General features: G+C 55.8%; 1 protein-coding gene across 2 annotated transcripts in view; it reads left to right on the forward strand.

Annotated features, from left to right (window-relative positions):
• Nucleotides 1–1,879: 1,879 nt before the first annotated feature.
• Nucleotides 1,880–26,664, forward strand: part of COL2A1 (collagen type II alpha 1 chain) — a 30,632-nt gene continuing 5,847 nt past the window's right edge. The window contains exons 1-41 of one of the 2 annotated variants that reach the window (XM_063115809.1): nucleotides 1,880–1,964; nucleotides 6,083–6,289; nucleotides 7,786–7,802; nucleotides 8,020–8,052; nucleotides 8,157–8,189; nucleotides 8,297–8,350; nucleotides 8,500–8,601; nucleotides 9,714–9,791; nucleotides 10,420–10,464; nucleotides 10,568–10,621; nucleotides 11,022–11,075; nucleotides 11,836–11,889; nucleotides 12,294–12,347; nucleotides 12,463–12,516; nucleotides 12,789–12,833; nucleotides 13,477–13,530; nucleotides 16,188–16,232; nucleotides 16,692–16,745; nucleotides 18,315–18,413; nucleotides 18,710–18,754; nucleotides 18,846–18,944; nucleotides 19,138–19,191; nucleotides 19,582–19,689; nucleotides 20,060–20,113; nucleotides 20,199–20,297; nucleotides 20,446–20,499; nucleotides 20,959–21,057; nucleotides 21,471–21,524; nucleotides 21,918–21,971; nucleotides 22,287–22,340; nucleotides 22,584–22,637; nucleotides 22,872–22,916; nucleotides 23,073–23,171; nucleotides 23,401–23,508; nucleotides 23,814–23,867; nucleotides 24,181–24,234; nucleotides 24,594–24,647; nucleotides 25,015–25,068; nucleotides 25,328–25,435; nucleotides 25,927–25,980; nucleotides 26,398–26,451. In XM_063115809.1, coding sequence (XP_062971879.1) covers nucleotides 1,880–1,964; nucleotides 6,083–6,289; nucleotides 7,786–7,802; nucleotides 8,020–8,052; nucleotides 8,157–8,189; nucleotides 8,297–8,350; nucleotides 8,500–8,601; nucleotides 9,714–9,791; nucleotides 10,420–10,464; nucleotides 10,568–10,621; nucleotides 11,022–11,075; nucleotides 11,836–11,889; nucleotides 12,294–12,347; nucleotides 12,463–12,516; nucleotides 12,789–12,833; nucleotides 13,477–13,530; nucleotides 16,188–16,232; nucleotides 16,692–16,745; nucleotides 18,315–18,413; nucleotides 18,710–18,754; nucleotides 18,846–18,944; nucleotides 19,138–19,191; nucleotides 19,582–19,689; nucleotides 20,060–20,113; nucleotides 20,199–20,297; nucleotides 20,446–20,499; nucleotides 20,959–21,057; nucleotides 21,471–21,524; nucleotides 21,918–21,971; nucleotides 22,287–22,340; nucleotides 22,584–22,637; nucleotides 22,872–22,916; nucleotides 23,073–23,171; nucleotides 23,401–23,508; nucleotides 23,814–23,867; nucleotides 24,181–24,234; nucleotides 24,594–24,647; nucleotides 25,015–25,068; nucleotides 25,328–25,435; nucleotides 25,927–25,980; nucleotides 26,398–26,451 — 2,733 coding nt within the window. The remainder of the gene's footprint in view (nucleotides 1,965–6,082; nucleotides 6,290–7,785; nucleotides 7,803–8,019; nucleotides 8,053–8,156; nucleotides 8,190–8,296; nucleotides 8,351–8,499; nucleotides 8,602–9,713; nucleotides 9,792–10,419; nucleotides 10,465–10,567; nucleotides 10,622–11,021; nucleotides 11,076–11,835; nucleotides 11,890–12,293; nucleotides 12,348–12,462; nucleotides 12,517–12,788; nucleotides 12,834–13,476; nucleotides 13,531–16,187; nucleotides 16,233–16,691; nucleotides 16,746–18,314; nucleotides 18,414–18,709; nucleotides 18,755–18,845; nucleotides 18,945–19,137; nucleotides 19,192–19,581; nucleotides 19,690–20,059; nucleotides 20,114–20,198; nucleotides 20,298–20,445; nucleotides 20,500–20,958; nucleotides 21,058–21,470; nucleotides 21,525–21,917; nucleotides 21,972–22,286; nucleotides 22,341–22,583; nucleotides 22,638–22,871; nucleotides 22,917–23,072; nucleotides 23,172–23,400; nucleotides 23,509–23,813; nucleotides 23,868–24,180; nucleotides 24,235–24,593; nucleotides 24,648–25,014; nucleotides 25,069–25,327; nucleotides 25,436–25,926; nucleotides 25,981–26,397; nucleotides 26,452–26,664) is intronic. The other variant, XM_063115810.1, reaches the window with a different exon arrangement.

Consider the following 26,664-nt stretch of genomic DNA (forward strand, 5'->3'; position numbering starts at 1 on the left):
GCATTCTAGAGATATCAGGGAAGGTTTCTCTGAGGGGCTTTAACCTAAAGGGGTCTGTGTAGAATGTGTAGAATTTGGTCATTTCACCTTCCAGGTAGAGAAGATAGAACCCGGGCTCCAAAGAGGACTTGGGACACCCTACGCATGAGATCAGCTTCTCCTAGGGCTAGGGAAGGGCCCAGGGTTTAATGCAAGGCCTTGAATAGGATGATGGGAAAAGAGGCAAGGAAGACCCACGGCAGGTAGAGGAGCCAAAAACAGAGGTGTCTCTTTAAACAATGCAAATTCTTTCCCTTTCCGGCCAGCACACTTGCACAGAAATTAAGTTCTGCACACTTGGAACCTCAGTCTCTACCTTGAGAAGCTTCAAAGCATGGGTTTGGAGAGCCCAGAACCCCTCCTGGGAGCCTGGGGCCTGGGCCTAGATGTCGCTTCTTCCAAGTGCTCCCAGCTTCTAGAAAGACAGCTCCGCAGAAACTCAGCTGCAGAGGAGGAGTTGTTCTGGTTGTCAGAGCCTGAATTCTGAGTTTCATTTTGCCTAAAGTTCCTTGGGGGACCATCTCTCTCAAGGCATGTTGGGCTAAGGTGCAAGAGGGCGCTCACCAAGGAAGGTGAGGTGAGGCGGGAAGCGGAGGGGCCAGGGGGCAACTAGGAACTCCTGGCGCTCCGCCCCCCCCCCCCCCCCAACTCGGTTCACAGAACTCGGTCCAGCTGGAGCGGTCTCGTCGCTCCCCGGCCAGGGCCGCAGCAGTGACCAGCTGTCTCTGGCCAGAGCTGCTCTATCCCGGCCGGCAGCGTCCACTCCCCCTAGGACTCCCGGACCCCGGCCAGGAAGAGCAGACACCACGTCTGAGCCTGGAACTAGACGGTCCCCCCAACCCCGCCCGGCAGCGTGCACTGTTTGGTCTCGGCTTCCTCTGTTCTCTGAAGCTCCTTCAGCCCCATCCCAGGGCCTGCCCCGCCCCCAGCACCTTCACACAGGTCTCCCTCTGTGCAGAACACGCGGCCCTTTTCCTGGCCGTCGGCTCAGACCAACGTCTGCCTAGGCTCCAGAGGAGGCTCTTTCATCGCGCAGCTGGGTGGGGGCAGGGAGGGCTGTCGTTCTGAACTTCAGGTGGGAGTCTGGGGGCCAGGTACTCCGGGAAGGGGCGAGAAGGTGGGTCCGGGCAACGCCCCCAAACTCGGCCCAACTAGCCCGTCTCCAAGTTTTAGGGCTCCAGATAACTTCGTGGGCTCCCCCCGCGCCCCGCCAAGCCCCCAGCCTGGTGTCCTCTCTCCCCCCGCTGCTCCTTTCTACCGCTTTCCCTTCTCCCTCCCATGTCTTTTCCACCCTCGGTCTAGGGCTCGCGGCCTGCGCCTCTGCAAACACCCCCCTCCCCTCCAACCCCGGCAGAACTCCGAAGGGAGGGGCCGGAGCCCCCTTCCCGCCAGTGGTCGGAGGGGGCAGCGCCGCAGCCCCAAGTGGGGGAAGCGGGGCCCAGTCTCTGCGCCCCGCCCGATCAGGCCACTCGGCACACTAGGGGTGGGGGGCGGGACGCAGGGCTAGGGGAGAGGGGGGTCCGGCCCCGGCAGGTGCGGGATCTGGCAGGGCCCGGGCCGGCTCCGGGGGCGGGGTCTCAGGTTACAGCCCGGCGGGGGGCCGGGGGCGGCCCGCGGTTTGGGCGACTTCGCCAGCCTCGAGAGCGGCCGGGCGCATATAACGGGCGCCGCGGCGAGCATTAGACGCAGAGCGCTGCTGGGCTGCCGGGTCTCCCGCCTCCTCCTCCTGCTCCAAGGGCCTCCTGCATGAGGGCGCGGTAGAGACCCCGACCCGCGCCGTGCTCTTGCCGCCTCGCTGCGCTCCGCCCGGGCCCGGCTCTGCCAGGCCCCGCGGTGAGCCATGATCCGCCTCGGGGCTCCCCAGAAGCTGGTGCTGCTGACGCTGCTCGTCGCCGCTGTCCTTCGGTGTCACGGCCAGGATGTCCGTAAGTCGCCCACCGTCCCTGCCTCCCTCCCTTCCGTGCGTCCGTGCGTCCCTTCGTATCTCCCTCTCCGGCCAGCTCTCGCTCTGGACCCGGCGGGTCCGGGTGAAAGAGACTCCCGGGGTCGTAGCGCGCCGCGACTTAGGCGCAGGATAAGCAGGAGTCCACAGAGTAGCGTTGTTTCGAGTCAGGGGCTCTGTCTCAGCGTCCTCGGTGCGGGTCGCGTATGGAGCCATTTGCTGGTCCCAACGTTGCGCAAGAATATTGAACGTGCAAAGTGTTGGAGAGGTTTGCGCACAGATATAAACGCGCTCTTTCCCAGCAGCTTTGGTAATTAGGTGCACACGCGCACAAGTCGCCTGACCGCAGCACTAGAGTTCAGCAAAACAGGTCACGGCACGTCGAATTTAGGAGAAGTAGGACAGAGAGCGCAGGCGAGGAAGCGAGCAAACGCCAGAGGGTTGACTTCGCTGCCGTATCAGGGTTGGTGGCTCGGGGGTTCAAAGGGAAGTTAGACAAAGGGGACTAACACCCTGACTCTGGTGGGCTGAAATTTGAGGCCACAAAGAAAGGCTAGGAGAGAGGCGCTGAGCGCCTCTCGGGTTCCCTCCCTGTCCGGGCTGGCCGCAGAGCAAGGTGCAGCCCTCGTTCGCGCCTCGGCTTACCCCCTGCCTCGCTTCTGATAAAGGGTACGGAAACTTCCCATAGGAGAGGCCATCTGAAAGGCCCTAACATCCCAACTAGACCGTGCTTTCCAAATGCTCCCGAAAATAGCGCCCTCTTCCCGCCGTCTTCTCCCCCATTACCCTCGAGGTACTACAATGTACTACAATGAGTTATTTTTCTACGTTTCTGGAACTCGCCGAGCCAGGCCGCGGGGGGGGGGGGGGGGAGAGAGAGAGAGTGTGTGTGTGTGTGTGTCTCGGGGGAAGGGAGCACGGCTGGACAATTACTATAACTATTTCAACCGATTCTAGTTAGCGATGGCAGCTTTACAGTGTGGTCCAAAGGCGGTTCGGACCGCACCTTTCCACCGTCTCCTTTGGTAAGGTCCACTGTCTGGGATTATACTCAGGACAAACGAAGCCTGGAAAGTGTATTAGGTAGAGAGGATTTTTTTTTTTTCCACGTGTTTGGGCACGTTTCCGACAGCTGGGATTCCAGCCCCGTCTTTGTATGTTACAGATTGTAAATCAATCGCAGGGGAAACTTTTTTTGGGGGGGGGGGGGATCAAAGTCCCACTGCCTTCGAGGCTCTGCGCGCTCTCGCTTGCCATCAGGCTGTCTCCAGAGATGGTCTGGAAGGCGACGGGCCCGAGTGGACTGTCCGTTCATTAGCGCCGCTGACTCGGCCTCGGCGGGGGCAGGGCTGGAGCAGCCGCAAGGAGCCCGAGGCAGGAGACTGGCCGAGTCGCCCGGTAGTGCTCTCAAGCCGGCGGCGCGCTCCCGGGCATTTGGGGAATATGGCGTGTCGGTACGTGGCCTGGGCTCGGACTGACTACATTTTTGTCCTAAATTTATAAGCACACACCCACAACGCTATCGTATTGACTGACTTCTGCTTAGGGCGCCATGGAGCTAGCTGGTTGACTCTAAAATAGTTCCCCAATTTTCCATCTGATATTAGGGGCGCTAGCTTAAGTGGCAGAGCGTTCTCACCGCTGCAGCCTTCACGGGAGGGAGTGAATTCCACGGCTTCTTGGGCCCAGACCTTCCAGTCGCTCCTCCTCCCAGGGGGAGTGCGACTCTGCGTCTGAGTGTCTGACTTTGCGCCCTGGCACACCCTCACCCCTGCAGCGCCCCCTCTCCTCGGGTCGGCGGACCCAAAGATGTGACGCGGGGAAAGGCGCAGTCTGCGTGGACGTCAGGAACGTCAGAAACCTAAGAGCTCGGCCACGCCCCTCTCCCCATCTTTCCACGAGTTTGAGAAACTTATCTGCGGCGGCGTGTATGACCCACATCTGCATTTCACAGCCCTCGCCTGCGAAGGCGCCCCCGGCTCAGGGGGAGAGGCCTCAATCCTCCTTTGTGAGGCTTGTTTGCGCTGGGGGATTGGCAGCGATGGTTTCCAGATGGGGCTGAAACGCTGCCTGTATTTACTTAAACTGGTTCCTCGCGGAGACCTGTGAATCGGGCTCTGTGTGAGCTCGAGAAAAGCCCCATTCATGAGGGGCGAGGTCCGGCGGGTTCCCCGGACTCTCCGACCCCCTCTCCCACAATGACCCCCTGTGCCCAACCGCCGCCCCCTCCCGGGCTCCAGCCTTGCGCATAGCGGCGGCGAAGCAGGCCAGTTCCCCGAAAGAGGTAGCTTTTTAATTGGCCTGCCACAAAGAGTCACTTATACCGCGCCGCGGCCATGAGGGGAATCGGATGGGGCGCGCCGGGATGCTATCGGCAGCCGTTTTCGACCGGCAGTTACGGTGGTGCTGGGCTCCTCCGTGGGCACGTAGGGCATCCGGCTACGGTGCTGGCTCCCTTCTGGGGCAGCCATTCAATCCCACTTTCCACTGTCCCAGTGTCTGTGGGAGAGCCGTGTCCAGAGCCGAAGCCACAGTCACCCAGCGGCTCTCACGGCCAGCTCTGCCCGGGCCGGCCCCCGCGCCCGCGCACCCCCGGCCGTCCTTCCTGGGGAAATCCGATCCGCGTTCGGCCTGCACCCCTCCCCCGGCCCTTCCCTCTCTGTGCTCCGCGGGCCCTCCTGGGGGAGCGGGCTCTTCCTTAGTCCGAACTGGAGACCGTGAACCGACGCCCCTGCTCGGCCTTCGCTTTCCTCGCCACCTGCGTTCTGCAGCTCCAGCTCTTTTAGCGGCGGGTGTGTCCCCGCAGCTTCTGTCTTTTCTCTGGGCTCCTCCTACCCTCCCCGCGATGACCTGGCCTCAAGGCTGGGTGGATTTCTTCTAGTGGAAAAGAGGGGGGAAAGCCGCCTATGTTTAGATTTGAACTCTCCTTAAAGAGCAGTGGACAGGTCCGCTTCTTCCTCCGCCCACAAGACTTGTGGCTCTTTCCTAATATTCATCCCCTTCTGCTGCCGTTGCTTTGGGGATTTTGATGAGAAAAACAGCGCTGGGCGCTCCCTAGCACGTGGTGCGGGCTCTTCGGCCCTTGGCACTTGGAGGAGCGCTCTTGTCAGCACACGTTTCGTTTGCAGCATGAATTCCAGACGGCAGGGCGCTTGTGAAGAGGGACCCCCCCCCCATGCAATTCTTCTTTTGCATTCTTGGAGGAGGCCGGGACTGGACTGGCCAATTTTAGCCCAGGCCAGGCATGCAAAGCCTCCTGCCCCCCACGTTGGGGCGCTGTCTTCTCGTGGAGGCGGGGCCTCTCCAGGGGAGACTGCAGCTGGAGGTCAGCACCGGGTTCTTTGGACCTGCCTGCTTCCTGAGGCATTTATTAGCCTGCTCCAGCCCCAGGTGTATTATTTGAATGGACCTATCCTCCTCCCCAAATTGGTCCTAATCCTAATATGGTTTAAAGAATGGGACAAGACCCTAATTCTAATAGCTCTATCTTTCACACCTCCCCACCTCCCCTTATATACCCAATTTTGGAGATTAGCTGTTTATAGATTCTGTTTTTTTGTGGGTAGAATTTTCAACATTCTCTATGACCTTTAGCTGTCTGTTGTATTTAGCAAATCCTATAGTTTCTAGAGGAAGGCAGAGAAAAGAAGACCTCTCTGCTCCTGGGCTAGGGGCTCTCGCTGTTTTCCTGTCCTCTCTGTATTTACCGTCCCAGAGTTCCTGTTCAGTCTCATCTCCTCCCTCCTGCTCACCCTCCAGCTTATCCACCCCCATCACTGGGTCTCCCCCATTATGGATGGGTGAAGAAAATATGGTACCATAGTACACCGCCCCCACCCTGCCCTTATTGCTGGGTCAGGATTTTCACAGGTGAATAGACAGCACAGTGCAAGGCACATAATAAATATTTGTTGGATACAAAGAAGAGTGATGTTTTAGAAAAAATAAATTCTAAGTTCTTTGTGTTCGGATGCCCTGAGCCCACATTCTTCATCATTAGAATTATATCAAGTTAACTGCAACCTCTCTTCTTTTCTCTTCTGGCTCCCCACCCCCTCCTTCCCTTCGCTGTCTGCTTCCCCCGCCCCGCCCTTGGTGCAGAGGAGGCTGGCAGCTGTGTGCAGGATGGGCAGAGGTATAATGATAAGGATGTGTGGAAGCCCGAGCCCTGCCGGATCTGTGTTTGTGACACTGGGACTGTCCTCTGCGACGACATAATCTGTGAAGATGTGAAAGACTGCCTCAGCCCCGAGATCCCCTTCGGAGAGTGCTGCCCCATCTGCCCAACTGACCTCACCACTGCCAGTGGTCGTAATTTATTTATTTCCTGTTCAACATAAATAAATTACTTGCAGGCACAGCAAATGCCCTCCCATGGATGCTGGTCATCTTTGCAAAGCATAGGGGCTGGTTATCCATGGGACCCCAGCAGCTGGGGCAGAAAGGAAAGGCCACTTCTCACTTGCAGGTTGAAACCAAATGAGCCTAAGATACTAGAGGGGTCAGTTTGTCCTCGCCCAACACTGCAAAAGATAGGCTTCCAGGACACATGGAAGTACAGATGTGATTCCACGAAAGTATCCCCTCTGGAATCATCTCTGCAAATTATTAGAGCCACAATGGAGATCAAGTGCTGTGTTTGGCCAAACCATGAATTAATTTCTCCTCTGTCTCCCACACCTTGTTTTCTCTGCAGAAGACCTCCAAGTATGGTCTTGGAGAAACCACCAGCAGCTAGTGGGGAGACAGAGGGGTAGGCTCCATCTTTGAGGTATAGAACATTGGGGGAGTTTCCTCTCTCCTTTTACCCCTCTTGGAGTTGACCACCAATTAAGAAGCAAGTTCGTAGGAGAAGGAGGGGCTGGGCTCTTGAGAATCTAATGGTGAGGGGTGGACGTGGGGCTGGGACAGAGTCCCATGTGCTTTCACTTTGGTGGGTAGTTATTAACACCCAGCTAGAACCAGTGCTGGTGGATGACACGTGTGCAGTTGACCCTTCCCCAGCACACAAACAGATGTCCTTCGCCCTGCAGTGAGTAGGGGACTCATGTCTAGGTTTCTTGTGTGACCCTCACTGTTCCCTTCTGACCCAAGAAGAGAAGACAGTTGAAAGGGAAGTGAGAAGTTGCCTTTCCTTAACACTTCACCAACACTGGCTCTTTCTATGGTACAGATTCCCAGGTCATTTCTGATGGGGCCCGTGTTGAGTGAAGTGTTGATGACTTCACTGTTTCGCTGCTGCAGTGGGGAGGGGTTATGGATTTGGGATGACACTGGCTGCAATGCTCTTTATAACTCCTATGCCCTGCTGTTTTTTTTTTTTGTTTGTTTGTTTGTTTGTGTGTGTGTGTGCTTGCTTCAAGGAGATCCAGCTCTAATGTAAGACCTTTCTAAGAACCTAACTCTTCCTCTGGGAGGGCTTGGGATTCGGGAAGGGCTTCCTACCTTGTGGGGGAAAAGCGAGACTGAATCTTCTGTGCTTTCTTTCTCGGTGGCTGATTAGATCTTGAGCTCTTCATTTTCTCTTTGCACTGCCTTGCTCTATTCTTTTGCACACTGTCTGCTTTTCGAATAACAAAGTCTGGGTTACTTCCATTCCTCATGGGTCTTCAGCAACCCCAGGGCCACCGAGACCCTAACATCCCAGCACAGGGACTTAGTGGAGTAACAGAAAGCTGCCTCCTTCCTTGGTTGTGTCCTTTTCTTTGTTTGATCCCCTAAAGAGTGTTTGAGTGACAAGAACTGGTGCTCATCCATCTCATGAATCTTACCTTCTCCTTCTCTATTTTTTTTTTCCCTTGCAGGGCAACCAGGACCAAAGGTAAGGTTTTTTTTTTTCTTTTGTTCTTTGTTTTTTTTTTCCCCTTTATATTTCCTTCTTCAGAGCAATGCTATGCTAATCCAGCCTGTGATTTTTTAGACATCAGAAGATGTCTGTCTCAGATGCTGGGACCCTCAATGCTGGGCTGGTGGGCAGGGTTCTGCCCTGGGGCTTAGTGGGCTTACTCAGCTTAATCCTGTGAATGTTCATGTTTCAGGGACAGAAAGGAGAACCTGGAGACATCAAGGATGTAAGTACAAACTATTCCCACACTGCATTGCATCTTCTGCTCTAAATGGGTCACTTCCTTGTGGCCCCTTCTAACTTGCTATTCTCTGGGTCTCTCTCTCCCAGATTGTAGGACCTAAAGGACCTCCTGGGCCTCAGGTAGGAAAGAGAGAAGCCCCTTCCTCCATCCCTTCCTTACTGCACCCGAGTTACTGATCTGCAGACTCCTGTCCTTGCTGTCATCTCACCATGTTCTTCACCTTCAGGGACCTGCGGGCGAACAAGGACCCAGAGGTGATCGTGGTGACAAAGGTGAAAAGGTGAGTGCAATACTGCTCGACCCTTGTGGACTCCCTAGCTTCTCCAAGGCCCCACTGTGTGCCTAACCCTTTCGTCAAAAGCAGCCCATGGACAGATGGTTCTTCAAGAAACACTGCTTCATATTGATGCCTTTTCTCTCTTTGCCAAGGGTGCCCCTGGACCTCGTGGCAGAGATGGAGAACCTGGGACCCCTGGGAATCCTGGCCCCCCTGGTCCTCCTGGCCCCCCTGGTCCCCCTGGCCTTGGTGGAGTAAGTATCCTTATGTCCCCTTCCTTCAGGCTGCCCTTCCAGAAATGTGGCTTCTAATTGCTACTTGCACTTACCTGGCTGGCTCCCAGGGCTGCCAGCAGTGTGTACATAGCCTGTCCATGGGGCTCGCCCACAGGCCTGTATTTTAGTGGAAGCACATATTAGGCATAAGACTGTGGCACTGAGGGCTGACTTTTTTCACTCACTGGGTTTCTGTAAAGAAAGTCGTCAGTTACCTGGCTTTCCGGCATCTGCACCATGTGGTTGATTCTCAGGGATGGGTGTGGGCCTTAGGGGAAAGGATGACTGGGCACTTGTATTTCTCTGGAAGAAGAGTGACCACTGTCCTTGGAAGACATTTATTCTTGATCTTTGCCAGTACATTCCAAGCAACTATTCGTTCTCATCAAAGAGCCCCACTGAGTGAAGGTGTGTGGCTAAAGTCATTTTTAGAAGCAAACCAATCAACAAATTATATTATTGTCCAGTTTTTGCAGGTTTGCTATTTTGATGTTTGCTATGTTTTAAATTCTTAAACTTAAATGGTTTCATAATGCCTACTGCAGCCTTTGCTGAAATATTTCAAGACTGTTGGTTTTAGTCCTTTGCTGTACATTAAAGTCTTAGAGAATAGGGCTGGTTGGTTAGCTCACTTGGGAGAGTGTGGTGCTGGTAACACCTAGGTCAAGGGTTTGGATCCCCTTACCAGCCAGTTGCAAAAAATACCAAGCCAAAACAAAAAAATTTTAAGTCTTAGAGAATAAAGAACACCTTTAAAATGTTGTTTTAGTTATGTTTCTCAATATATGTTAAATAATGTATGTAATATCTTCGAATATAAAAATAATTTTATGAAATAAAATGCAGGGAACTGATATCCCTCCAAATAACACTTCATCTTCCAGGGAAATGATGTTGCCACTGTCATCTCATAACACATTCCCCAAGACTATTGTTTAGGCATCGTTTGTGATTCTGATCAATGCTAGGTTTGTCTGCAACAATTAGAGTTGACCTAAGTACAGTTCTTTCTAGCCAGCTACAGCTTACCTAGCCAAATAGGAAAGACCTAGGACCTCTCAACCTCCTAATGTTGTTGGGTTTATTTGCAGAACTTTGCTGCCCAGATGGCAGGAGGATTTGATGAGAAGGCTGGTGGCGCCCAGTTGGGAGTAATGCAAGGGCCAATGGTAAGAAAGAGCAGTTCTCTGCAGCCAAAAGGGTAAGAGGTGGCCCTTAGCAGAGCCAGAGAGTCTGACAACGTCTGCTTCACATATAATTGCTTAGAGCAGCTCTTCTCCACCAGTTACGTAACCTCCCATTTAGTTAGTCCAAAGCATTTGGTTTTTAATGGTGGTGGATGCCAGTTTTAATGATGCGCTGGAGTGACTAAGAAGAATGAGGATGGAGAGACGCATATAGGCTGATCTGTTAGAAGGCCAGTTGCTATTGCTTTTGGAAAGAGAACTGAAGAATGCAGACAGCAGCTACTGTTCTCCAGCATCCACAAGACTTCCAGCAGGAAATCTCAGCTCTGCAGCTCTGACTTGGCACATGCTAAATGAAACTCAGACTTTAGTAAACATGGCTGCTGTCCAGGAGAAAGCAAGGCCAGCTTCTCTCTCCAAATGGGGCCTATAAATAAAAATGGATTGTTGTGTGGAGAGTGGGAAATGAGAGGGGGCAGCCACTGTAGGCCCCCTGCCCACAGAGTAACTTCTTGTCCTTTGTTTGGGCTTTTGGCTAGGGGAAGGAGGCACACTGGAGGTCACTGGTGAAGCATCTCCAGTAAACCCCTCATTTTCTGTTCCAATACAGGGCCCCATGGGACCTCGAGGACCTCCGGGCCCTGCCGGTGCTCCTGTAAGTACTAGGTCTTTTCTGCTCGGTGTCATTGCAGATGATTGTTAAGTTCTCTGATGTCTTAGTATATGGGGCTCACCTGGTGTCCTCACTTTATTTTTAGGGACCCCAAGGATTTCAAGGCAATCCTGGTGAACCTGGTGAACCTGGTGTCTCTGTGAGTACCGGCAGGGGCCCTGCCCCCTCTTCTGGGGAGTCTATGATAGACTGCTCTGACCCCAGCTGCTGTCCCCTCCCAGGCTCTACCCAGCTCTTTCCCACAGTGGGGTGGCCTAAAGAAAGTCCAGATGTCACTTCCTAGCTATGGAGGAACTCTGACAGAGAACCACATGTAGCAAGGACCACCAGGAAGTCTGTCATAACAGTTCCCTTCCCTGGTCACCCCAGCCTGCACTGTCTGCTGCCTCCCACTGTGATCTGCTCTGCACCTTTGATGTGACCTTTCCATCTTTCTGCCTTATAGGAGAACCAGCTTCCAAAACTACCATCCCCAGGTTTTGTCCACTGATTAGGTATCTTCCGCCTCCAACCATCTTTTAAACTCTCTTTGTTTGTAGGGTCCTATGGGTCCCCGTGGTCCTCCTGGGCCCCCTGGAAAACCTGGTGATGATGTGAGTATACCTGAGTAGTTGAATGAGAAGCCACCTCACTGGAAGGGCCTGGAGAGGTTGTGTGCTGGGGGAGAGACGGGGCAGCGCCCAGGGTGGAGGGTCCTGAGGAGCGGGGCTCGTCAGTCCTAACCCTGACTCTGGCTATGAATGCTCACTTGCGACTTAGCTTGCACGTCCCCTGGGGACTGCTTTGGACCCAATGGAAAGGAAAGTAATTAAAACATCATTAGCCCCAGGAAGGGAAATTGAGAAATGAGAGGAGGGAGAGGAAAAACACAAGGCAGAAAGATGTAGAGAAGGAAAACAAAGAAAGAAATGTTCAACAAGCCAACAATATCTTAATTGTAAATGAGTTTTAAAAAGCTCAGCCTGAGTCAGGATGTCTACAAAGGATGCAAACGAAGGGAAGAGACAAGAGTTGGCACTCTTGAACTGATTTTATGAATAACATTAGACAGAAAAAGTCTCTCGAGGTTAGGGAGAGCGAGCCCCATCGGCAGAGCCTAGGAGAGGAGAGGACGGGCCTCCCAGGGAAGTCGGAGGCTGGTGAGGATGAAGAGCTTGCTGGAGGGCTGTGCAGGTGTCTAAAAGAATAGACTGACCATGAGAGGCACTTGGGGAGCTGGGCTCCGAAGGCGCTGAGGGACACATGGGCAGGTGGGCAAGGCAGGGAGGGTGGTGGGGAGAGACGCTGCTGTGGAGCATGCCAGCCGTGCTGACTGTCCTTGGGGGAGGCTGAGGTATCTCTCTCTCCCTTCAGGGTGAAGCTGGAAAACCTGGAAAAGCTGGTGAAAGAGGTCCTCCTGGCCCTCAGGTATGGCCCACCTTTCCCAGCCTCATGCACCTCTCGCAGAGTCTCCCTCCTAGAACAGAGGCAGTAACCTTACCCCCGGCTCACGCGGTTCAGCGAGCTCATGTCTAAAATGAAATACAAATGGCCCTTGTCTGTCCCACTCCTCACACTGGTGCTCGTGTTTGTTATCCTCACACAGGCCCATGAGGGAGGCTGGGCGGCCATTATTTATACCCACTTTGTGCAAGATGGGGGAGGCGCAGGGAGGGATGGTCTGGGTTTTACTGAAAGAGCTGTCTAAGTGCGGGGCCCATGGCTACTCCTGGTGGCCTGTGGGAGCTGCTCGGAAGGCTCCTCAGCAGCCTGGAGAGCCTCCACCCTGCTCCTCCACTCTGTGCCCTGAATGTTTCCCTTTTGGACTGCAGGGTGCTCGCGGCTTCCCGGGAACCCCGGGCCTTCCTGGTGTCAAAGGTCACAGAGTAAGTATTGTGGGCAAGGGTGTCAGGAGGGAGAGAAGAGCACTTGGGGGCATGTGCGTTTCTTCCTGTTTGGGTTCCCCAGAGGTGTGATGGAATGTTTTCTCTTGTTCACTAGGGCTACCCAGGACTGGACGGTGCTAAGGGAGAAGCTGGTGCCCCAGGTGTGAAGGTAAGGAACCAGAGCCCTTCTTTCCAGCCAGGCAAGTGCTGTGGAGCTTACTGGAGTTAGTATATCTGAACAGCTTTGGCTGGGAACCCCTAAACCTACTTCCCGATGGATGAACAGCAGGCCTGGAGAGTTGGGGAACTGTCCCTCACAGAACTGCAGTTTGAGTGGGTCAGTGTTAGCTGAGGTGACCAGAGCTTTCAGCATCTTCCTTGGGAGTTTTCTGGGAGCAAGGAATGGGGCCCAGACACTGACCCTGTGTGTTTTTTTTCCAGGGTGAGAGTGGTTCCCCCGGTGAGAATGGTTCTCCTGGCCCAATGGTGAGTATGAGTGTCACCCCGAGAAGGCTGCCAGGCCCTCTTCAGACGCCTCCTAAAGTCTATCAGATGGCTGCACTGTAAACACCAGTCCTCCCTGACGGCAAAGTAGATATTCAATTTGGTAGATTTAATCTGATTATGAGCAAAAAGCAAAATGTATTAGATGATTTGTTCAAGATTTCACCAACAGTTCCTTGAAATAACCCTGTTAACACACTTAAAGTGTGCTTCAATTTTTTTTTATTGGTTATGAATATTCATGCGGTACAGAGCTGACCGTCACCACTTGTGCCCAAGATGCGATGGCCAGTTCCATACTGGCAGCATGCCCATTTGTGCTTCAATTTTTAAAAATTCTGTTTATTCTTAACATTTTGGGTAGCTCATCTATTGCAAGAAGCAAGATGTGCCTGTGCCCAGGTTCCCTCTAGGTAGCAATAGGAGCATTCGTGTGTTCTACCTGGGTAGATGACCCTCTGGAGTGATCCGAGTGATCCTGAGCCGGTCAGGAGCTCCTCAGCTCTACTTCCTGGGTTTTGTGTGCGTGCTCCCCTCTTCTGGGGTCTGGGACAGTCCCACAGGTAGAAGTTACCAGAGTGCCATTAAGCCAACTCATGCTTGGGCTATCCTGTGTGTGTTCCAGGGTCCCCGCGGCCTGCCTGGTGAGAGAGGACGGACTGGCCCTGCTGGTGCTGCAGTGAGTAATTGACAAAGCCACATGCCACCATTTGCCAGCACTTTAGAGTTTACAAGTTTATTTCACTTGACCCTGAAAACAATCCCGTGAGGTGTAAAGAGTATTGGTATTGTCTGTCATTCCATAAGAATACACTCAAGAGTGTGCCCATCAAAAATGCCCAGGCTGGGTCTGCTCAGTCAAAGGAATGTGGAGGGTGAGAGCAGGACTCTCTCTCAGCCAGTCTGGCCTCCACCCACTCTCTCATCTGTCCAGCTGGAGTCCGCAGATGGATTCAGTCGGCTGTAGCACTGTGCTGCTTTTTGTTCTTTCTGGTGGCTCAGATGATGATGCCCTAGAAAAATATAAGAGTCCAGCAGCGACTCATGGGGCCTTTATACTTGCTGCTGCTGCTAGACACTAAGATGCAATACCAGTGGCCACCGTTCATGGGCACTTCCTACATTTAACACCTTATATGCTTTGTCCCATGTCATCTTCCCTCACCTCCTTAGCAGTAGGTTCTATTCTTCCCCCCCGACTCTAGAGAAGAAGAAACTGAGGCACAGAAAGATTTAATAGCTTAAGATAAATAATGCTTTGCAGGCTCAGACTCTGGTGGCCTCTAGTCAATGTGGGAAATTAAGAGCGAGGGCATTGGCAGCCGTTGGAGGCGTTCAGCTCCAATCCCTCAGCAGTAGAGTCCTCGTGGGCGCCTGGTTGGGCGAGTGATGTGATGAAAGCTGCATTTAAGATGGATTATGCTTTCTGTTCATTTCATACCCCAACCACCCAAGCTCCGAGGCCCCTCCTCACGGGTCCTTGCAGGGCTGGCTGAAATAAATCAGCCTCACTCAGGGTTCTGCTTTCCAGATAATGTGTCTGTTTGGCAGAAATTCCTCTCAATGGCAGATCAGTGAAATAACGAGCAGCCTTGACCCCCATTTGTCAGCCAGAGCTGCTGAAGTGCTTTGCCCCAGGGTCACTTTGTGTGAGGGGATTAGAGAGCATGGGGCCTGCCAAGAAACGCTGCTGTTACTGCAGATTAGCAGGGCCCTGGCTTGTGGCTCTTTAGCGAGGCTCCAAGCCTCAGTGGCCTCACCTGTGGAGCGGTAATGACAAGCTGCATCCCCTGCCCTTGTCCTCCCACCTTCCTGAGCACAACAGGCCCTGCTTCTTGCTGGTTCTTGTCCCCACAGCGGTCAGGCTGGCGGCGTGTGTGTCGGATCTGGTTTAGAAGGTTGATGACGATGTTCTTTGCCCCTCCTTCCTCTGCTTGCCAATCAGACTCCTCTGCTCCGAGCCTGGACTTCCAGAGGGTGGCTGCATAGTGTCCGAGGCGTGCAGGCCCCAGACACGGGGCAGGCTCACATAGTTCCAAGCGTGGGCCCTGTGTCAGGCTGGGCTGGGGACTGAGCTGGGTTGGCCTCTGCCTGCTGCAGCCACGTGCCCTCCCTTGGGCCAGATGGTGCCCTCTCCCCAGCCTTCCTGCAGGCACAGCTGGCAGATGCCAGCTTCACTCTGGCCTCTCAGAACAGCATGGCAGCTCCCTTTTGCTCATGCCCAGCCCTGGGCCTCTCTGCTGGCCGACCCCTGGAGGGAAAGTTCTCCAGAGCCTCCCAAGGAACACAGTTTCCCACAGCAGCCAGGCAGCCCAGAAGAGGCTGTGGCCAACACTGAGGCTTTATGTTCCCTTTGACATTTTTTCTAAGTCTTCTCTCACTTTCCTATTAAATGCCAATCTGGAAAGCCTCAGTTAGGAGAAATGGACTATAGCCAGGAAGAAGATTTGAGTCTTATTTAAAACATGAGCTCCCCCTAAAGCATCCTTCTCCTTCAGCTTCCAAAGACAGGCAGAGGCTAGAAGGTGGGACTCAGCTGGGGAAAAGTCCCCTCCTGGCCTGCCCGGGTCCCCTGACAAGGACCAGGTCTCAGGCTCAGCTCTGCCCGGTCTGATGGCTCCCGGAGTTTTCATAAAGTGTTCCCTGGGGCTGAGGAGCCTGGAGAGAGAATATGGGGGTGCTTACCACAAACTTGGGGATAAAACCCTCAAGGTGCAAGTCATGTAGAAAAGGAACTGGCAGCCTTGTCTTGCTTTGTAAAGCAGTCTCTCCGGAGCATGAGCTCAGCTGTGGTATTCGGGCTGTGGCTGCTGCACTGTCTCCATCTTGGAGCTTCTTCCTGGGCCAGTGGAAGACGTCCTAGAGCATTTTTGTTTTCTTTAAGAGCAGGTTGTGTGGGGAAAGGGGGTGCAGAGCACAGGGGTAACCTGGAGTTAACCAAGATGCGGCCTTAACCAAGGAAGTTAACAGAACCCTGAACATGCCTCCCTCTGTGGGCAGGCAGGAAGCAGGAGCCAGGGCTGCGCTAGGCTGTTTCATTTTCCTTTCACCCAGTTCAGTCTTTAAATGATACTTGGCCTTGAAGTTAGGGATATATGAGGTCTAAATGGAAGTTCGAGAAATGATAGAATAGTTGGAAAATTACCTAAGCTTTGTCTAAGATGAAAACAAGCCCACTGCCACCCTCTGACCACCCACTCAGGCAGACAGCACGCCATTCACCCTGGGACGCCCGGTCACGTCTCCCACGTTTTCTGTGAGGGTGGGCGGCGAGTGCGAGGGACCGGAGCTGGGGCGCCCCTCCTCACAGGGCTGCTTCCCTTTCCTTGCTCACAGGGTGCCCGGGGCAACGACGGTCAGCCAGGACCCGCAGGGCCTCCGGTAAGCTCATTTCTCCTCAGCAGGGGGTGGTTGTTTTTTAAAGTCCCATTAAACAGCCCAGTGAAGTCCACTGGGTTTCGTTGGGATTGGAAAGGAGGAAGAAGGAGAAGAAATAACTTTAAAACATTACTTGAGCATGTTGATAACAAGCTTGGAAGCACTGGTTCATTTTTCCAGCCACCCTTTGAGTGGTTTTTTCTGAGGATGGAGGTCAAAGGAATGCCTGCTTCTCACTGTGTGTATAGTCGGAAGCCAGGCAAGGAAAAGCATCTCTCTGGAGTTTCCCGGGGACACTAGCAATGGGGACAATTTCCATGTGGGGACTTTTACCCACAATGGGCGTAGAGCAAAATCAGTACAAGGTGGGAAGGAGTGCGAGGTGGGGGGCGGCTCGCTTTGGAGGCTGGAGAGGTTCAGCCGAGAACTGGCATTCACCTCTGTACCCCTTCCTCTCTCCAGGGTCCCGTCGGCCCCGCTGGTGGTCCTGGCTTCCCTGGTGCTCCTGGTGCCAAGGTGCGTGCCTTGCTGTTGAGTAGGGAATCCCGGTGTGCCGAGAAACTACCCCTTCCCCATAACCCTGCTAATTGCCCCCTCGGTGACCCCCTCTTCCCTTCTGGTGAGTCTCTCTTGCCCCCACCCACTGGGGCTCACCATGCAGGCAAGGAAAAAGCCAGGCATTTGGCGTGTCACCAGCTGGAAGGGAAGGGATGATGAATGATAAAAAGCTGGAGGTCCAGTTACAGCTTCAGAGTAGGGGAGGCGGAGGGAAGAAAAAGATGGGGAGAGACCCGGGTGGGAGCAGAAGGCCAGGAATGGAAGGAAAGAAGACAGACAAGTCTAGGGGGTAGATGAGAAAGCTAAGCAGGCTCTGCACCCGGAAGGGAGTTGGAGGCAGTGGGGGAGGGCGTGGGGCCACAGTCGGCTCCTTGCTTCTCCCTGCTGTGTTTCTACTTCACTTGGGGTGCTTGGCTCTTCCAAGCCATGTTAACGGAGTTCTTCAGGAATTAATAGAGGCCAGTGGGAGGCCAGCCAGTTCAGGGAAAGGCCCCGTGGCCCAGGAGGGATTCCAGCAGGGACGTCCCTGGGAATGAATAAGGAGCCTCCGTGTGTCACTGGCATCAGGTTGCTTTTCCCCTCCTGGGGGTTTCCATGGCAACCAGACAGTGTCTGAGGCCCGGAGCCGGGTGAAGGAGACCCATTGTGAAGAGGGACAGGGAAGGTGAGGGGGCCTGACCTTTAGAAAATAATAATTACAAAAGTGAAGCAAGAATGTGCTGAGAAGAAACCTGAGGCGGCTCTGCCCTCTCTCCAGGTCAGCAGCCCTCCCCAGGGACTCTGCCATCCAGAGAGCCCAGATCTCAGCGAGTTGTAACTTTCAGGAAAAAATGAACGTAAAAGCAGAGACCATTTTAGAGGGGAGGGGGCTGCCAGAGGCCCCCAGAGGGGAATTGCACTGCAGTTAGGGTAGTGAAACGTGGATTCAGAGCACGTGACCCAGCTTGCTTTTGCCCTGGCTTTCTGGCTTACTTTGAACAGGCTGGGGTGAGAGCCTGGGGCCTCACTCTTCACCCATCAGTGAGGTAGGGGTGAAGCAGTGCTCTGAGCTGAGACGTTCCAGGAAGTAGAAGGCCAGGTGACTGGGAGTTCACCTCTCGGGGCCTCAGTTCCTCAATAAATTGAAAAATAAAATCAAATAGAAAAATAGGAGCGGTGGGGGAAATCGCAATGTCTGCCCATCTCAGCCCCGTGTGCATCTTCCTGTGGTGCTAGGGTAGCAGGATCCCCTAGCCCAGGCTTTCCCCACAGGTGCTGATGGAACCAGCAAGTGGTCCATCGCTGTAGCACACAACTGTGCAACTGGTTGTGGAGGTTACAGTGTAGAGGGGAGATGAGGAGGGAGACAGTAGGTGCGGGAAGCCATCAAGTCCTCAAGCTCGGTCAGGCAGGGACAAAAATGACAATGAGACCGTGTGCAAGCATTTGTGAACACGTGTGCTCATGTGCAGGGGCAGATGTTGCTGGCCACTAGGGGTCTGAGTCCTCCTCTCTTCTTTTCATTTCATCCTCCATGTGTCTCCCCAGGGTGAAGCTGGCCCCACCGGTGCCCGTGGTCCTGAAGGCGCTCAAGGTCCTCGTGGTGAACCTGGTACTCCTGGGTCCCCTGGGCCTGCTGGGGCCTCTGTAAGTGCAGCTTCTCTTTGACCTCGAGGTTCCGGGGCCTGTGGCCTTGGCACTCTTGACTCTGTGCCTTGCTCTGAAGGACGTGGGCCCCAATCACCAAACCTTCCTTCTGGCCCAGCACCTGCACCTGATCTCTAGAACATCTTCCTCTGTCCCAGTCCCCCCCTTGAGACATGCAGCAGGAATGTTTCTGAAAGGGACAGCGCCTATCCCAGATCTGGGACCCGGAGGGCTGGGAGGTGGTTGGGGTTCATTCTTTGCTGCTTATTTTACAATGACCCCATCTCCTTTTTCAGGGTAACCCCGGAGCTGATGGAATTCCTGGAGCCAAAGGATCTGCTGTGAGTGTTGCCGCTGGATGTCATTCCTCCACATGGGTGCAGTCCTTCCTTGCCCTCTCTCTTGACGTGCCCTCTCTGTTCATGTTGGCAGGGCGCTCCTGGGATTGCTGGTGCTCCTGGCTTCCCTGGGCCCCGTGGTCCTCCCGGCCCTCAAGGTGCAACCGGTCCTCTGGGCCCAAAAGGTCAGACGGTAAGAGCCTGAAGGACTCCCAAGGCTCATTGACAGACGTCCCTGAAGTCCAGTCCCACAGCCCCTCCTTCCCACAATCTCCTGCCCTGGTCTCACACTAGGGTCCTGAGGGAGCTTTCACAGGGTTTCTGGAGGTGGGGCAGGCTCCATAGAGAGAACCCGGTGTGAAGACCTGCCTCTCTCTTTCGTTAAGGGTGAACCTGGTATTGCTGGCTTCAAAGGTGAACAAGGCCCCAAGGGAGAACCTGTGAGTATCTGCCCACAAGCCTTCATCTTCCTGCTGCTGCTCTGCCGGGCAGAGCCATCCCAGCTCCACTGCCCACCTCCTCTGGAGCCCCCTGCCCCAGTTTGGGCCCTCTCAGGCTGTGCCTGGAGAAGTGCTCTTGACAGGGCTGAGAAGACCCTGATGCAGCTTCAGCTGCCATCTTTGGCTTAACCAATTTGAACAGTTTGACCTTTACCCCTTTCTTTCCACTGGGCCACTTCTGCTCTTCTGGGCTTGTCTTTTGTGGCCCCTCCTCTCCCAGTCCCCTGGCCCTGAATCCATTGCCAAGGCCCTTCTTCCATATGCCAGGCCTGTGCTCGCCCCGGGGCCAGGTGAAGACTCACCCTGCTTCTCTTTCATGTTGGTCCTCAGGGCCCTGCTGGTCCCCAGGGAGCCCCTGGTCCTGCTGGTGAAGAAGGCAAAAGAGGTGGCCGTGGAGAGCCTGGTGGTGTGGGGCCTGTTGGTCCACCTGGGGAAAGAGTAAGTGGACCAGGCATACTGGTCTCCCTGGGGTTGTGACTTGTCCTTGTGGCTCTTGTTCTTGCCGAGTCCTGGGACTTTTCTGGATATCATACTCTACCATAGGGATAGGGATCCTTATCCTGAATTGTGCTCCCCAACCCCCAGATGACACAAAACAGTTTGAGCTACTTCCTAGAAAGGTGGGGACAGGCCCAAAAGGTTAACCTCTCAGAATCATGGAGGCCGCAGCTACTGCTCCACAGAAACTGTGGCTGGTGGGTTGGTGGGTTGGTGGGATGCACCCCTGGAGCCTGGCTGGGCTCTCTCCAGCCACTGTTGGGTCAGGAGCTGTTCTCACTCACTGCTTCTCCTCCCCACCTCTTACCAGGGTGCTCCTGGAAACCGTGGTTTCCCAGGTCAGGATGGTCTGGCAGGTCCCAAGGTGAGTGGGGAAAAAGGGGCTGGTGTCCCTCCCTGCACCCCTGCGCGCATGGCTTCCTGCTGACTCCTTGTATCCTCTTGTGTAGGGAGCCCCTGGAGAGCGAGGGCCCAGTGGCCTTGCTGGTCCCAAGGGAGCCAACGGTGACCCTGGCCGTCCTGGAGAACCTGGTCTTCCTGGAGCCCGGGTAAGGAGCGGAGCTGCTGTGGCCCTTGGCTTCAGACTCTGAGCAGACCGTCATGCCCTTCCCAGCCTGCTCCCTGGATAGGGCTTCCAGGATTGGGAGGTCCTGGGGCCTGCCTTTGACACCATCCTCTTCTCTCTCCGGAACAAAGGGTCTCACTGGTCGCCCTGGTGATGCTGGTCCTCAAGGCAAAGTTGGCCCTTCCGTAAGTCCGTCATCTTGGGGTTGCTGGGAGGGTGGGAGATATCCCTGGAGAGGCAGGTGGGAAGAGACAGGAGTTTGGGTGGGGGCAGCCTGGAGTACTGTGAATTTTGAGAATTGGGGCGGGGTAGACAGTAGGTACTGGGGCCAGCTATGGCCTGTGCGGTAGCTGTGAGCTATGAAAATGCCACCCCCTCATGCATTTGGGCCTCTCCACAGGGGGAAAGACAAAGTCTACTGTGCACTTCCAGGAGCAGACTTCTAAGCTCAGCAGTGCCTTGTTGCTGATGGGTCCATGTGGGCGGTGTGGGCTGCTGTTGGCAACCTTGGTCAGTCCTAGATGCTGTGTGTGCTTGGCCAGTTCCTTGTCCTGTGCCTGCCACATAGGAGGCACTTAGTAGATATTGGACAGGCAGATGTGTCCAGGGTGGCTATGTTATAAAAATGATGTCCTCTCTTTCAGGGAGCCCCTGGTGAAGATGGTCGCCCTGGACCTCCAGGTCCTCAGGGTGCTCGTGGCCAGCCTGGTGTCATGGGTTTCCCTGGCCCTAAAGGTGCCAATGTAAGTAACGCTTTGCTCTTCCATTTCCTTCTATGTGGGGCTACCTCCCTTCTTGCCCCATTGGGGAAAAGGCTGGATCGTGAGTAGAGTCATCCCAGGGACAGTGATGAGTGGGATCCCTGTGCCATGGCAGCTCTGGCCTCCGTGTCCTGCAGGAGGAGTGCATGTGGCCTAGGGGAACCTGGGGCCCCTAGAGCCTCAGAATTTCGCAGCCATGATGTTGTTCCATGGGGCAGTGCCCACTGGTCTGGCTACCTTTAATGCCTCTGAGCACAAGAGAAGGGGCTGACACTTAGCTTTACCCTTCGCTGTCCCTCAGGATGTGGCCCCAAGCCCCTGTCTCTCCAGCCTGCTCTGCTGCCCACTCCCTCCAGAACCTTCTGCCTCATGGTCCCACACTTTCTTTCCCCCAGGGCGAGCCTGGCAAAGCTGGTGAGAAGGGACTGCCTGGCGCTCCTGGGCTGAGAGTAAGTACCCATCCCCACTGGCCGTGGACTGGTGGTGGCTGGACACCTGGGAGGGGAGGGAGTGGCCTCCTTATGGCACAGTCCTGGGATCCATGGTTAGCGAGTATGCATTCCTATATCTGAGCCATGCTGGTCTGGGCCTTTGCGAATCCACCCAGGGAGGCTTCTGGTTGCTGTTAGTAAGCAGGCCGGGGAGATGGGGAAGGCCTTCATGCTGAGAAAGACTGGAGAAAAGACAAGGGCCAGGGAAGAAGGAAAGGGAAGGGGTGGGAATGGCGTTCATTTGGAGGGTTGTGAGGGTTGGGAAACCTTGGGCCAAAAGTGCATCTGCCCAGTGTTGAGTGGACTGCAGAACCGAAGAAAGCGTAAGTCACCTTTTTCTCTTCCCTCTAGGGTCTTCCTGGCAAAGATGGTGAAACAGGAGCTGCAGGACCCCCTGGCCCCGCTGTAAGTACCTGCCCAGGCTCTTCAGGTGGCTCCATGGGCAGAGGCTTGGAGGGGTGGGGACAGGAGGCCCTCAGGCCCATTTCGTAATGGAGCTGACAGTCTTGGATCTGGGCTGCAGACCTACCCTGCACGGAAGCAGGGTGTCCAGGAGGCAGTGGCCTCCATGCTGGTGGAGAGGAGTGTGGGCTGTTGACTGCCTGGTGGTGCTGGAAGGCATCTGTCCTGCCTGCCTGCTGACCGCCCCCAGCCCCTCCAGCTGCTGCTCGCAGGTTCTCCGGAGCACTGGCACAGCTCACCTTTTCTTTTCCTCTGCAGGGACCTGCTGGTGAACGAGGCGAACAAGGTGCTCCTGGGCCATCTGGCTTCCAGGTAGGTGGCTGGACCAGGCTTTCTGTGCAGTCTCTACCATGCCCACGGCACTCTGGGGCAGCAGCAGCATCCTGGGAAGATGGGCAAAGGCCCCACCCATCTCACGGGGCACCAGGGGACTGAGGCTTCCTTGTACCCTGGTTCTTGCTGCTGCCTCCTGTGGGTCTGCCCTGTGCTGTGCCTCCCTGGAGGGCTGGGCAGCAAACTCGCTCCTTTACTAATGCTTTTTACTGTGGCTTCTAGGGACTTCCTGGCCCTCCTGGTCCCCCAGGTGAAGGTGGAAAACCTGGTGACCAGGTGAGTGGGGCACTCTTTGAGTCTGCAACCTTTTAGATGGGGAGATGTTTTTTTATGTCTAGAAGACAAGGGCAAGAGGGTGCAATGAGCCCCATGAGGCCTGGGAATGTCCCGGACCCCCATCCTAGCTCTCCAGAGATGACACAGTCTGCACTCAGTGCTCTATAGGAGGGATATTTAAGGGTCAGGGACATAAAGCCTTTGCCCTGTCACACATCCTTCTTTGCTCTCCAGGGTGTTCCCGGTGAAGCTGGAGCCCCCGGCCTCGTGGGTCCCAGGGTGAGTATTCTGTAGGCCTTGCTGGAGGGTCTCCTTGGGGCCTGCCCTCTTGCTGTTCAGTCCTGCCAGCACTTACCAGCACCACAACCCTCCCTCTTTCCCTGGCCTCCTCCTCCATCACTCCTGCCTGACTGCTCCTTGGTGTCTCTGCCACAGGGTGAACGAGGTTTCCCAGGTGAACGTGGCTCTCCCGGCGCCCAGGGCCTCCAGGGTGCCAGGGGCCTACCTGGCACTCCTGGCACTGATGGTCCCAAAGTAAGTGAGGCCGAGTCTGGCAGGGGTCTTCTGGGCAGTCCTAGGAGGCCCCGCTGAGGGGAGGCGAGGACAGGGAGGGAATCCAGGAGGAATGAAGGATAGGAGGAGGGAGGTCTGGGCAGGAGAAGGGAAGGAAAGAGGGGTGGGGCCCAGGTTTCCCAGGTTACTCGCACTGGGGTCCTGGGGGAAGTGCTGCCCACCATACATTCCCTCTTGCCTCCCATCCTAGGGTGCATCTGGCCCAGCTGGCCCCCCTGGGGCTCAGGGCCCTCCAGGTCTTCAGGGAATGCCTGGTGAGAGGGGAGCAGCCGGTATCGCTGGGCCCAAGGGAGACAGAGTAAGTAGCAGGCTTAGTGTGCCTGACCAAAACTGCAGCTCTGCCACGTTCCTACCTGCCACTCACTCCCTTCCCCCGCGGTACCCCAGTCTCAGGTCCCCCTCCCGAGGAACTTGGAGGCCCCGCTTCCAAAGCTCTCTGCCTTTTATTGACATCCTCTACCCCTTCCCTCATCTCACTCCTGTTACTCCTTGTCACCCACCCTGAGGCCACAGCTTTTCCCTCTGGGGCAGGTCTGAGCCCTCCCAGGAGCCCCAGCCAGGGTGGAGCACCCCACTGAGGCGGCTGGTTTTCTCTCCCCCCAGGGTGATGTTGGTGAGAAGGGCCCCGAGGGAGCCCCCGGAAAGGATGGTGGAAGAGTAAGTGAATCCTGGTTGCAGGACCCTTGGGGGCTGGGGTGGGGACAGATAGAGGGGGACCTCATGGATCTCTGGCCCTGTCCTCAGGGGAGGGAAGGTGGGCAGGGGGCTGGGCAGCGTGAGGGAGTGTCTGGTTCTGTCTCAGTCGTGCAGCTGGCTGGCTGCAGGCACTTCCCTGTCAAAACAGGGGCCAGAAGGTGAGCAGGAGCTGTGGGGACCATGGGAGGGTGCGCCAAGGTCCCCTGGGTGTGGGGCCCCCAGAGCCTAGCTCAATTCTCCCTGTGCCCCTCACCTCCACCTTCTCCCTCCCCAGGGCCTGACTGGTCCCATTGGTCCCCCTGGCCCGGCCGGTGCCAATGGCGAGAAGGTGAGTGCAGCTCCCTTTCCTCTCTCTACCCCACTCCACCACCCCAGACTGCTGCAGCTTTCTCACTGTCCACCTCTCCTCACTGCCCACCAGGTGCTGCAGGGAGTGAGGGGTGGGGCTCTCTAGAAGTGGGCTGTGTGCCTGTCAGGTAGGGCACCTGGCCTGGGGCAAAGTGTGTTCTCAATGGCCCTGAAGAGGGTGCAGGAGTGGTCCAAAACAACAAGGAGAAAACAGGCTGTGGGTGGGTGGGGGCCCGGAGCCCTTTCCCATCATCAGGGCTTCCTGGATGCACTTTGCCCTCAAAGGGCCTCACTCTGATTCCCCACCTCCTCATCCACGGCTCTTCCCCCAACCCTTAGGGAGAAGTTGGACCTCCTGGTCCTGCGGGAAGTGCTGGTGCTCGTGGTGCCCCGGTGAGTTTCTGCCCTTTTGAGACTGGCTCTGCCCTCTGCCCCTGGGAGCCAGGAAGCAGGCCCTGCAGGCAGCCTGGCACTGTCTCCCTCCCTGCCCTTTGGGTCTAGAGGTGGGAGGAGAGATGGGAAAGGAGGGGAGAAGGCATGCCACCCCCATGATGGCCTTTGGATCAACAGATCCTCTGCCCAAGAGAGGCTTTCTGACCCAAGTCCCTTCATTTACGACTAAGGCTACTTTCGGATGCCTTCTCTCTGGGGGTTACTGGGCACAAGGCCAGACTGGGCCAGAGGGGTCCTGGGCTCTCAGGAGGGAGCAGAGCAGGCACGCAGTGGGTCTGACCTCTCCCTGGGCCCCCTTCTCCCACAGGGTGAACGTGGAGAGACTGGGCCCCCCGGACCTGCTGGATTTGCTGGACCTCCCGTGAGTGTCTGTCCACCCCCATTCCACCCCCTCCACTCAGGCCAGCTCCACACCGCCATCTGAGGGCATCTTCCAAGCTGTGGGGGAAGGGGGCGATAATTTAAAGAAGAGGGAATATACTTCATACTAATAACCCTGTCCAGACCCAATTTTCAGGCCCAGGTAGACACACACACACACTCATGGAGTCCCTGGATCTTTTGGAAGAACCTCCAGGATCTGGCTTGCCCTCACTCATCTGCCCCCGTGCCCATCACAGGGTGCTGATGGCCAGCCGGGCGCCAAGGGTGAGCAAGGAGAGGCCGGCCAGAAAGGCGATGCTGGTGCCCCTGGGCCTCAGGGCCCCTCTGGAGCTCCTGGGCCTCAGGTGGGTAACGCTGAGCCCCCAGACTGTTCCCATGAGGCAGGGGTGGCTGGTGTGGGGGGAGAGGCCTCAGTGGACTGCACACACAGAGAATGGCTGAGAGGTCTGGGGGCACCCCACCTGTCAGTCAGTCTGGAGGTTGGTGGAAGGAGCATTCATTGTCTGGGATAGGGTTTTGGGGGACTGACACAGAGCACAGTGGGTCTCCACTGACGACAGACAGCCAGGACAAAGCAGTCATTCTCCTGGGGAGGGAGGAGGTGAAACACTGGAACTGGCTCCATGGACACCCGACGGGCTTCTCCTGGAACACGAGTTTCCTGTTGTCGGGGGTGGGCAAGGCTGCCTGTGACAGCTTCTCCAGGCTGGGATTTTAGTTCCAAGCAAGCTGTCTTTGAAAACCTTGCCCTCAGGAATCCATTGTTGGGGCTCAGAGAGAACCCGCCGTCCTTCCTGGGCCGCTAGCTCTAACTGTCTCCCTCTTTTCCTCCTAGGGTCCTACTGGAGTGACTGGTCCTAAAGGAGCACGAGGTGCCCAAGGCCCCCCGGTGAGTGAGGCCCCTTGCACCCCCACCCCCTAGAGAAGGCCTGGTCCCAGACCCCCTGCAGTGGGTGGTGTTCTGGGGTTCACCCCACTTCCTCCTTCCTGCTTGTTCCCCTGGCCACTCCTAAGCCCCTCCCACGGTGCCTCTCTCTATTGGGTGCACCGTGACCCCAAGCCCCATGGCCCTCGGCTCAGCCCCTGGCTTAGCCCCCTGCAGGAGAGGGAGGCAGAGGCACAGTGTGTGCCTGGTGCTATGGCCAGCCCTGGCAGCCCTTCCCCTCACCAGCTCCCCTTGCTGCTTTGTAACCCTCACCCCTTTCCATGCCTGATTGAGGCCTCCCCCACGCCCCGCCCTGGCCAGTTTGATTCTTGAACCTCCTGAGAGACTATGGTATTTGGGGGCTCTTCTGTTCTCACACAGGGAGCCACTGGATTCCCTGGAGCTGCTGGCCGCGTTGGACCCCCAGGCTCCAATGTAAGTGATGCTCTGGGTCAGTTTCTACCTTCCCCCCAGCAAGGGAGGCACAGGCAGGGGTTGCAAAGTCTGGCCCAATTCCCCAACAAGGGTCCAAACAACTCTTACCCTGGGAAGAGCATCTACTTGACCATGGGGACCTGTCACCCTGTAGACAGCTGGACTGGGGAGTATGACCCTGCTGTTGGCTGTGGGCAGCCTTTCCTGCTGGCT

This window comes from Cynocephalus volans, chromosome 12 (genome assembly GCF_027409185.1).
Source record: "Cynocephalus volans isolate mCynVol1 chromosome 12, mCynVol1.pri, whole genome shotgun sequence".
Lineage (NCBI taxonomy): Eukaryota > Metazoa > Chordata > Mammalia > Dermoptera > Cynocephalidae > Cynocephalus > Cynocephalus volans.